The sequence below is a fragment of the Lepeophtheirus salmonis genome, chromosome 9, assembly GCF_016086655.4.
Source record: "Lepeophtheirus salmonis chromosome 9, UVic_Lsal_1.4, whole genome shotgun sequence".
NCBI classification, from domain to species: Eukaryota; Metazoa; Arthropoda; class Copepoda; order Siphonostomatoida; family Caligidae; genus Lepeophtheirus; species Lepeophtheirus salmonis.
In genome coordinates, this window is record NC_052139.2 from 2,248,373 (window position 1) to 2,259,977 (window position 11,605).

An 11,605-nucleotide genomic window follows, 5' to 3' on the forward strand; every position below is an offset into this window, starting at 1 on the left:
CGGTAGGAATTTTTCAGGGAATGAATTTACGGGGAATTAAATCATTGGTCACGATGTCTAAGACTGTAATATTTTTACTAACAAAATATCGTTCACGTTAAAGAAAAAACCTTGAGGAGGACAAATATCGTTGAAAACGGAATTGACGATTGTTACTAATTGTTCCTACACTAATTGTGCATAATCTTAAAGATTTGAAGAATATGATTTCCACATAGACTCAAAACAAATTTATTTGCAGAAGCATGATTTTAAGACCTTTTACTTCAACGTTTTCGAATATATATATATATATACTGATCATAAGTAATAATTAATTATCCGTTAGTGAACTTTTTTTTTACGTATTTAATGAACTGTGATTAAAAGTTAAGCCAAATAAGAAGTAAATTTTAGTAGATGACACACAGTCGCCATATACTCAAAATTGTTATTTAAATTTATACAATTTTCCTGACTATGTGATACATTTTGTACCCATGAATATACAGGAAAATGCTCAAAGTACGTATTTGAGTTGAAGACAAATAGAAAAAATACTTCATTTTTTAAGTTTAATCTCAACAATATTAATTTGGGACATCAACAAGATAAAATTTGTGAGTATTATTGTTGAAACATTATATTTTTATTTTCGATAGTAAGCTCTTTAAAACATTAATTACATACAACAACATTAAGAAACTAAAAATTTACTCCTTAATTAAATAACAATTCATAGTTGTTATTTAATAGCAAGGCATTTACCTGAAATTGGCAACAAGGAAATAGAAAAAGCAAAAGGGCGACTTTAAAGCAAATAAATAGATATAATTCACCTAACCTTTGATTAAAAATTACAACGAAAAAATACATTTTAAGACAAACAAAACGTTGCATTTTTTCTAAAGGATGTTTCAAAAGTATACTAAAAGTTCCAGTGATCAAATCGATTTAAAGCATTTCGTGGTACAGAAAACAAGAAAAGGGTTAAATAAAAAAATTGTACGTAATGAAACTCTTTTATATTTGTTCAGCAATGCAGCTGTTGCAATAATTTGCTCAATTATTGCATACACCTATAGGTATATATATATATATACTCAAATATTTGTTCCTCGTAAAGAACTGTGGAATACTAAAAAAATGTTATTCTTTTAAATTGAACAGCGCTCACTTTGAGCGTACGATCAAAAAAAAAAAAAAAAGAAGAAGAAAACTGTTTTCACAGGGTAAAATTTATGTTTCATGTCCATCAGTCTAACATAAATACGTTAACCGTTTTGAAGTGAGCATCATGACTACTCTGTGAAAAAATAATAACATCAACTGCGTTAGTTTTGATATATATATATATATTCAAACACTGCTCATTTTTTTAGAGAGCCAAAATTAAAATACATTAAGTAAAAAGGTATGTTCATTTGGTTGTATATGTTATGTGTATTTTTGCAGAATTGATTATTAATTATCAATTATGTTTACTTATTTACTTAATTATTTCACCCCATGATTAATTTACAACTTTCTTGCAACTCTTTTTATCAATTTTCTTATATTAAAGCTAATAATGGTATGTTATGCATTTAAGAAAAATTTGCAAGCATCCGTCTTACACTGATCAAATAAACTACTTTTTCAGTACCATATCAAAAATAAAGCTAGTTCAATAATTTTATTCCGGGATAATATTGCCAATTAAAATTTTCTAAATCTTGATTTTCATAGCTATTGTATATTTATACAAAAGAAAAAAGTATAAAATAGTTCCTAATGATATTTGTCAAACAGGGATGATTGTAAAGGAGGCTTAATTAATTTGAACTACACATCCTATTAGTGGTATTTTTCTTTTGGACCCACAATATATCCCATTAATCATATAAGTACATTAATAAAATCCAAATGTTTAAAAAGCAGATAAATGTATTGAATTATCGTAAAATTAAAAAGATATATATGTCAATCATTTGTAAACTTATTTGGCTATGGATATAGGGTTTATATATTGTTTACATACAATGTGAATGTGAATATGTCATAAGTTTACACCAAAGCGATCGAACAACAATCAAGAAAAGTGGAAATATGCAATTGTTCTTTAAGATCTTATAAATTCATACGGTCCAATATTTCATTGAGATTTTTTATGTCAATTATAGGCTTTGTATTCAAATTTCTGGGATAACATGTTCTATCCAAAAATTTGAACGATAGTTTCGAAGCTTTATTTAGTTTATGATATTTAATTTGACACAGATTAACGTAGCAGTGAGTTCCTTTCCGTTGCGAAGATGTCGTATCTTCATCTTAGGACTTGCCAAATGGGAATTCAGTACTTCCTATTTGAGTGTAATTCATTAATGATCAAAATCATTTGAGTACAATTCAATCCATTACCAGGGGCGTCCGCAGGATTATATATTTTTTTCTTTTTGGTGGGGAGGGGGGTGCTTGGTTTTGAATTTTATTATTTTTTTTGAAAAAAAAATTCAATTATCCATAGCTATTTACAAAAAATTACATTTCAAATAATCTATAGCTGGTTACAGGAAATTAAATTGTTTGGAAAAAAAATTGATGTTCACCCTATTATCAAGTAAAAAAATTTCATCCTGACCTAAAAACTCCTTGTGAACGCCCCTAAAAACGTTCAAAGCTCATAAAACCCTCTTGATGAGATGATATAAGATGAAGGAAATTAACTTATGTTCCAATTAGAAGCATATCCGTGTCATATTTCGTTAGATTTGTAGTATACCTATAACATTCTTATACCTATTGAACTATTTTCAATAGGATTTTGTGATGCATTACCATAATATATTTCATACAATAAGTATATGGCCCTTCCTAAATGATTAGGAAGGGTTTCCCCTTTAAATACCTCTTCCCATGCCCAATACTTCGTTGCACGACCATTTTGGGGGCATATTCAGACTGTAGCAGGCTGCTTCTTTCTTTCCCACATGTCCCCTGAAGTAAAATCTATCAATACAACATATAACTCTTCCATTGCACTGACGGATTTTTGATCCTTTAATTACCTCCACCCACAAAATTGACTAAAGGCTATAATTTTGCCCCTGTTTCTTTGTTTGTTACTCACCAGGATTACGGCAAATGTTACGGATCGATTTTTATCAAACTTAGTAGGAAGATTATAAATGGTTTCAGTTAGAGGTAATTAAATTTTGAGAGGTCAAGGTAAAAAACAACATAAAAATACATGATCGGCCATAACTTTGGAACAAATTGAGTTACCTGACTTAACCTGATTTTAGGTGGAGATTTTGCACTCGACCAAGCTCTCTTTCTAGTTATAAAGGGTTTTTCATTAAGGCCCCCTTTTTAAAGTACCTTTTTTTAATAAAAGACAAATGGTCAAAGATGTTTCCAAATTTGTTTTTTCAGTACAAATTTTATACAATTATATATAAAAATCGATTTCTCTATTGTGATCACCAAGAGCACATTTACAGATGTCCAATCGCTTAATCCAATTTTCCACTACTTTTTCCAATAAATTGACCGATATTTCAGGAATTTTGTATTTGATATTTTGTCTGAACTCTTCTAACGTCGCTGGCTGCTTGGTGTAGACCAATGACTGCACATGATCCCAAGAAAAATAATATAAAGGCGTTAAATTGTACGATCAATGTGGCCAATCAACTGGCCCATTTCTCGAAATAACGCAGTTACTACATTTATTTTGCAATAAATCGACTATAAAGTGTTTTATGACGGTGCATCTTGTTGAAACCACATGTTTTCCAAGTGCATACCTTGCAATTACGGCTAAAAAAAGTCAGTTATCATGGTGCGACTCCGATTTCCATTTACAGTAACGAGGCAATTCTTATCATACACGAAAAAATATGGCCGAATGATCTCTCAAGCATGAAGTCCACACCAAGCAGTATTTTTTTATGTATGCAATGTTGTATAGTGAAGCACTTGTGGATTGTTGCCTGACTAATAATGCATATTTTGCTTATTAACAAAGCCATTGGGCCAAAAATGAGCTTCATTGCTCAAGATGTTTTTGCGATAAAAATCGTCGTAAGCATTGTTGAAATATTTGGGTAATTTGAAATCGCAGATCAAGTGTATATTAATCCATGATGAAATGTATACTAATCAAGTTTCTTAATGTTAAAGGAGGTAACGTCGTTTTCCCCTTTAACTGAAAAAAAAAAAATAATGTGAAGTCTCCCTAATGAAATACCCCTTGATTTGCGACGTCTTTTAAGTATGGATCCGATTAATTTGATGATCGAAATGAACGATAATTATTTTATTTTTTTGAGTTAAATCATACTAGCTTGCTTTTGTGTTAATGGACACCTTATATACTAAAAAGGCTCGTTGAGTATGTATCTTTCTACACATTTTTAAGAAAGGGAAATCTTTTTTCCACTCTCATGTTTTGTTTCTTACTTTTTTCATATACCTATAATTAATATATGAAGAGCCGGACTTACATAGATGGATACAAATTACAAGTGGTCATTAAAAACATTAGAAATGAGGCCTATTTCAAACACCTCTTACAATGCGGGATACAACCATAAAACGTAATACGACTGACTAAGGTGTCATTATCATTATACATAGTTTTCATAAATTACACTTTAATCAGTTCAGATTTCCAACTCTTACTTCTTGAGGGAAACAAAAGTTCTTTAATTCATAAATGGCAATGTTTCATTTTCTACTTTGTAGAATAAATCTTATGCATTTTTTGTACATGTTGCGCAAACGTTATTTATTGGAGGTTCTAGGTTTATCTTGTTAGATAAAAATCTAAATAGGCTTCATTATACATACTTGGAGTTGCGAAAGGAAAAGAAAAGATTTTCAAACCTAGAGTACATCCACTCTTTGTAATAAAAACTATTGATACTTGATTATTATACGTATAGAACTCTTTACAAAAAAAAATATTTTTTTTTTTGTAAGAAGTATTTAAATGTAGATAAATATCTGATATTATTTTTTCCTAAAAAATACATTCACAAAAAGATTCATTTACTTTTTAAAAGACCTTTAGGGTCTATCTACATCAACTTCTTTTTCCTTGACTAAAATAGCCAGTAATTATAGACTTATATATCCATTCCTTAATGGTAATTAACACGAATATGTCGTAATTATGATATGTATGCCTTGGAAATTCATAGATTTCTTTTATTTTCAGTCATAGTGAGGGACCATGAGAAGAAATGAATGGTCATCAAGGCCTGACTTCCGGAGATTGCTGGCACTGTAGTCTCCTTTCCGTTCAATCCTTTCATCTATCAGCAACAAACATGCTCCAGTTTTCAGGCTATATACTCCCCGGAGTCATTTTCCTCATTTTAGGACTCCGATGGGCATGTCACTGTCTATGGGACTGGTCAAAAAAGGGTTTAGCTCGGGACTATGAAAGAGCAGCTCTTCCCGTGCCTAGTCCAAATTATCAGCTTTGTCCTGCGTCTGCCTACACGCTTCCTTGGGAAGGGATCATCAAGCTCATACTCACGGGATTGGGTATAGTTATCTCTGTTGTCTTAGGAGGAACTCCTCATCAAAATAGAATGGAGGACTATGTGGGGAATATTCGACATGCCACCATTTATTTATTCTTTGCTCTCAGTGGCCTAACAGACATTCTTGTTTATTATTGCGGTTACTCAATACTCCCTGAAGGGATTCAAAGTTTTATTCTGAGCGTTGCATTTGCAATTGAAGGACTTATATTTTCAATGCGGCTTAGATTTGAATCATATTTGGAGCAGCAAATACATATTTTATTGGTTGTGGATATATTTGCGTGTGCTTTCACCAGTGCATTGGAAGTGAGTTTCTAGGTACTTACATTTTGATTTGACGATAAATTTTTCTTTTTTTTTTATTACATTTGTTAGGTTTTGTACGACAATAAACTCATCAAATTCTGCAGAACATACTTATGCCTTGTTCAAGGAACATGGCTAATTCACGGAGGTTTCATTGTCAATGGAGAAGACAATACTTCTACCGGAGCCAGCTATCCGGAAGCTCTTGAATGGGTATCAATCATATTTGGCTGGCACGTTGCAGGGAACTTTATACTTTTCGTTGGATCTCTACTCCTAATACGTGCTGCCTCAAAAACAGACCTCTTTGAAAACTTTTGCTGTTCCTTTAGTCTCAAGATGGATCAGAGTTCCCTGGATACGACGCTTCGCACAACCCCTACCATGGTCATATCCTCTTCCACATCCTCATCTACATCCAAATCTGATACAAAATTCATACCAAATAAACTTTCCACTAATCACCATAACGCCACACTACGAGCTCTTCCCTCTCTACCTCAACCCCGCGTCCATCAACACTCTCACCATCAGCACTATCGTCCAGAAGTTGTGTATCCCACCCAAAGGATAGATCCCCCCTCCGCATCACCTCCCATGATTGTTGAGGCTATTCCTAAAGACAATATAGGTGTATCATATGATGAAGACAATTCATTAGAAGAGCCCTACAACACCCTCGCTAAAAGTCCAGATCTTCGCTCATCAATTAAACTCAAAGAAAGCAGTTTGATTTAACAAGTGTTTTATATATTTTAAACCTATAAGTATATACAATAGGTGCTCGTTTTCAAAAAAATAAATAAAGGTTTAAAAAAATAGAGGCTTGTTGATGTTGTTATGTTATTACATTTTTGTCTCTTGTTATGGCCAGATATGTAGTATGTAGAAAATAAATAAAATAATTATCTTTAATTTAATTTTTTTTTCCCTCTATCTTTTGCCTCCCCTTCACATCTCTACTCTTAAACGTGTATGATGATGAAGCGTGCATCAGATACACGCAATGAAGAATGATGATGGCCTGTAAATTGTTTTAATAGACATCAATTGACGAAAACAAGTAATTTTTTTAAGATCTACGTACAGTAGAGGAATTATGTATTTTATCACTTGTCGATTTTGTAAGTGTGCTCAGAAATGAGATTAATATTTGGGGGGAATTGAAGTTGGAGAACTTTACCTTTTCTCTTTGGGGGGGTATTTTAATATCTGGGTTTAAATCGGAGATAAAATGAATTAAATTATCGTACTCTTCCTAGTATTAATGTTTTCGTTCTTTTTTTCACTTTATTAAATTAGACTTTTATTAAAATATAATACAAATATATAAAGATTAAAATAATAGTAAAATACATCAAGAGGGATTGCGATAAAATTAATCATACTTTAAAAGTTATAGTTTAAAAGTAACCCCCTAGATCAAAGCCAACCCCTTCAAAATTAACAACTTTATGTTTTTTACAAACTATTTAAAAATATAGCAATGTCTACCACTACAAAATATGAAAATGAGATCGTAAAAATAGGCAACAACTATGTCTTGGATGTACTTGTCCTCTTCATCAAGTATCGACATACTAAGCATTTAAGGGTTGAGTAGAACTAGCATGACCATTGTGGGGGAAAATCGAACAATACCTACATCGTATTTCCATTCTCTATCCTCGTAACGAAAAGGTTGCGTGTCTTGCTGCAGATACAACGAAAATTTTCCTCAGAGTGTGAAAGCTTATTGGATACCCAGAAGTGAGGCAGCTAGCTAGCGCTAAAGCATACGGCCCTAGTTTCCGGAGTCGCCGTTTCCTTCCCTTTGGGCATTCCAAAAGGAATGTGGGAAAACAAGTACTGAGGAAGGTAGTCCCTCAAATTAAAAAGATTAATATTCAAATCGAAGAAATATTGAAGACCAGATAATGCTGGGCATCTAGCAAATGCATGGATGACTAAGTTAAAATTCTTTGCACAGTCCTTATAATGAGAGTTGAAGTAAATACAGGCCGTTGAAATTTGGAACTGAGCCGTAAATTTCCTATCCTCTTTGACAAAAGTAAGGGACTCCATTATTACTTTTTCCATTTTCGCGGCAGGTCAAGAAGATCAACCTAGGTATGACACATTTTCTTTGCATTATGTTCTTAGAGAGTCTGAAGAAACATCTTTAAATGCCAAGGTATAGGTGATTTATGAAACTTAACTCCTTATGGCAGAGGGTGATAAAATTTTCCAGAACTTAACCCTTGACTCTATTATTGTAAATATATCATGGATAGTAAAAAAAAAATTGTGAAAGAGCCTCAATCTCGAACCTAATTGGGCTATCAAAAGGTTCAAAAAACGCCTTCTTTTTTGAAAATTGACGAATAATGTACACAATATAAGTCAAATCATACGCCGTAGAAGTTTTCCACGAAATTATGCGGACTACATACAGTGAGGCCCATGGCTTGTTGTCATAACATACATACTTTATTCTATCAATATCGATAAAAATAGTATTTTATAGAATTAAAAGTCAATAGATACAAGAGTTTCTCATTTCCACAAAATTTTCTTTATCCCAGGAAATATCGTCATCTTGTTAGTCAATACTAAATACATTGACATTCTTTTTTTATATATTTTAAGAAGGAAACATTAATTATAAGGTATTTTTACTCATATATTATGTATTCCTAATTTGGTTAATATCACGTTTCGTGTGGGTTTTTTAGATAGAGCCTGCGGGATCCGCTTTTTTGAATTGTATAACCCAGAATGGTGTAATAAAACTCATATGTATTATGAAATAATTTAATTACAGGATTTCCAGTAGTTGTAAAACCCTGATAAATCCCTGTAAAATGGTATCTGGAGCTATAAATCCTATAGTATCTTATTTATTCAAAATATACTCCATTTGTATTAAAACAAAACAAGAAAAAAAGTCATTTTGTTTTTATTTTGAAATACTGACTTCAGTTATTCAAATAATTTTCAAATAGACTGGTTCTCAGTTTATTGTGGTACAACCTTACTTCTGTTAAAAAAAAAATATTTTAGATTCAATACTTTTTGGCTTAATAGCCTCTTTTATTTTACCGAAAAAGTTAGGGAAATATATTTTAGTGAAACTTTGTAGGAGGGATATATAAGTTAACAGTTCCATCCAATTTAACTTTGACAGACCAGGTTCAAAGGTCAAGCTCACACATAATGTTATTTATTTATTTTTTGTTAAAGAGGATTACGGATAAAGTAACAAATCAATTTGGTTAAAACTTTTTAGAAAGATTATACATGTTAACTGTAAAATGGCATTAAATTTTAAAATGTAAAAGGTTGAGATAAAGGTCAAACAAAATGTTTACAACGCAAAAAAAAGCTTGAATAAATTGAGATACATAACTAAAATTAAATTTTTAAAGGTCCAGGTCACACAAAACAAATTGAGATATATAACTCTAATGATGGTCACTTATGGTTAATTATTAGAAAAAAAAGGATTTGAAGCGAAGGCTCGAACTTAAGAGAGTTTCTTCTCCATTTGTATATAAAACAATTGAGAGTTTTTCAAGGTTTTCTGTTCCCCTAAATGTTATATTAATCCTCAATTCTGAAATCACACAGGTAATTTATATTTATTTACAGAGTAGGGATTCTAAATACGAAACACATTTAGACCTCACTTTCAAAGCGCGCCCATTATTATGTGCCATCGTGAAAGTTGCATGCCCACGGAGATCATTTAGTCTATGAAGCTGTCCGAGTCAACTGTTTACGATGTTGCCATGCTTTTAATGAGTCTGATTGGTCAGGAACACCTACATGAAAGACTCATAATCATTCTGAAAGGAAAAAAGAAACGCACTTCTCAAGACAAAGGAAATATTGCTTTTACAGAGAGAATCACATATCGCTGTTGAATCCTTGCGGACTCCCATTCTATATGACCAACATGGACAAGCAGTTCTTCATCAAGGGCTGTGAGAGGTTTAGGACCAGTTTGGAGGCTATGGTTGAAGCTTGAGCTGGTTGGTTCGAGTGATTGACATCACTTGGAACTCGTCATGTAAAAACATAATATGTATTAGTGAATAGCTGAATATATTTTGTGAAATAAATTGAAATTTACATTGTTCTCAAATTTTCCGAATTTAAAACTCACACTCTGTATATATCTACAACCCAGCTCATCACTTCCAATGTCGATATCCTACCAATATTTTAACGTTGATATTCGTTTCTAGTTGACTCCCATTGTTTTTATGGGTAGCTCTTTCAATAACCCAAAAGTTTGAGTCATCAAAGAATAAGAATAAATACTCATTTGTAACTCCATATGAATAATAAATATTTGAAATTACAAAACTTCAACAATAAAGCATTGAGATAATTATTTATTATTTGTTTGAAAATAACCATAAGGAATCATAATTCTACGGTGAAGCATTTGAACAAAAGATGATTATGTCTTGACTTTTTATTTTAAAAACGTTATTAATTTATCAATTATATTTTTATTTTTTATGAACCATTATGATTTAAATGCCATGATAACCCGTATTTATGAAAGAAGAAAAAAAACGAATTAATCATGAAATAGACTCAAACTATTTTTGTTTTAAATGGTTGATGGAATTGATAATAGATTTTAAATGTGATTTTTTTTTTAAATGTAGTCATTTGTTGACAGTTTGCCTTCTAATGGGTATAAGGATACTCCATAAATGTTGAATAAAATGTTTTCCTTGTATTATAATGACACATATGTAAGTCGGCCAATGGTACAGTTTTTTTTTCTCTCCTAATTGGTCAGATGGAGTTGCACCAATTATGTAATATACAGACTACAAATATACCTTGTAGTACTACAACTAGGGCATGACCATTGTTTACTTATATTTGTTTTGTAATCAAAGCGTAGAGCGTGGTGCCATCTTGCGGTAAAAATAATACGACTCTGTGAATAATAATATTATCATAGATAAAGTACACATAGAGGGTGCACTAAAAAAATGTAAATTACACCAAAGCTACATACTGTCGCACCACCTTGCGGATAATCTTTTTTTTTTAGTTTGTTCATACATAAATGATGTATTTTTGTTCATCCTAGAAGTTACGCCCTTTGGTTTTAGGTAAACAACTTTTCCTAAAATGTTATAATAAAAATAAAGTACTATATCAATTGACAAAGAATAAGCTACCAAGAAACACAAGAGGAGGAAATAGGGGTGGGGAAAGTCTAGGCAGATTCAAGTAAATAACTAAAAAGTAGTTGAGTTAGTTTTATTTTCTTAGGTGGATCAAGATTGTGTAGAGATTCACCATGAAGGACTCTCGAGTGACAGTATTTGCACTGATGAACTTTCATTAACTTATATTAAGATATATAATGAAGAAGTTGGGAATAGGTCTGATCGGAAGTAGCCTAGGAAACTTTTTTCTAGTCTTTATGGAAAAGCTTCAATAATATGGTATTAAAAAGTATGTCTAAATACCGTCATTTTGATGTTTCACTTGTCTCCTACGGAAGAAATGGAGTCTTTGAGCTGATATGAAGTGTTAGTGAAGGATATAAATCATCCTGTGATCTCTCCACCATACGGTGATACCCCAAGAATCAGGATTATACTTTACAATCTCCGAGTTTTTATAAAATATTGATAGGGGACTTTGAGAATCCTATGACCTCACAGAAACCCATTAGTTGTCATCCACGCAATCGTCACTCTGCTCAATTTTCTTCCTCACAATTGTCACCCTGATCATTTGAAAACCACACCATTAGTGTGAGAGAA

At 31.9% G+C, this 11,605-nt stretch overlaps 1 protein-coding gene across 2 annotated transcripts; it reads left to right on the forward strand.

The window, feature by feature from the left end:
* Positions 1–1,227: 1,227 nt before the first annotated feature.
* On the forward strand, positions 1,228–6,737 carry LOC121124494 (transmembrane protein 45B). Of its 2 annotated transcripts, XM_040719654.2 has the most exons (4): positions 1,252–1,393; positions 4,455–4,559; positions 5,183–5,822; positions 5,892–6,737. In XM_040719654.2, the coding sequence occupies exons 3-4, from the start codon at positions 5,208–5,210 to the stop codon at positions 6,558–6,560; spliced, it is 1,284 nt and encodes a 427-aa protein (XP_040575588.1). In that variant the 5' UTR covers positions 1,252–1,393; positions 4,455–4,559; positions 5,183–5,207; the 3' UTR covers positions 6,561–6,737. The 2 variants fall into 2 exon arrangements, with proteins under 2 accessions (XP_040575587.1, XP_040575588.1); XM_040719653.2 differs by lacking the exon at positions 4,455–4,559 and having other exon boundaries at positions 1,228–1,393.
* The last annotated feature ends 4,868 nt before the right edge of the window (positions 6,738–11,605 follow it).

Coding starts and splice junctions, on each gene's coding strand:
- LOC121124494 (XM_040719653.2), top strand. CDS start 5,208: ATGAATGGTCATCAAGGCCTGACTTCCGGAGATTGCTGGCACTGTAGT. Junction 5,823..5,891: donor CTTTCACCAGTGCATTGGAA/GTGAGTTTCTAG, acceptor TACATTTGTTAG/GTTTTGTACGACAATAAACT.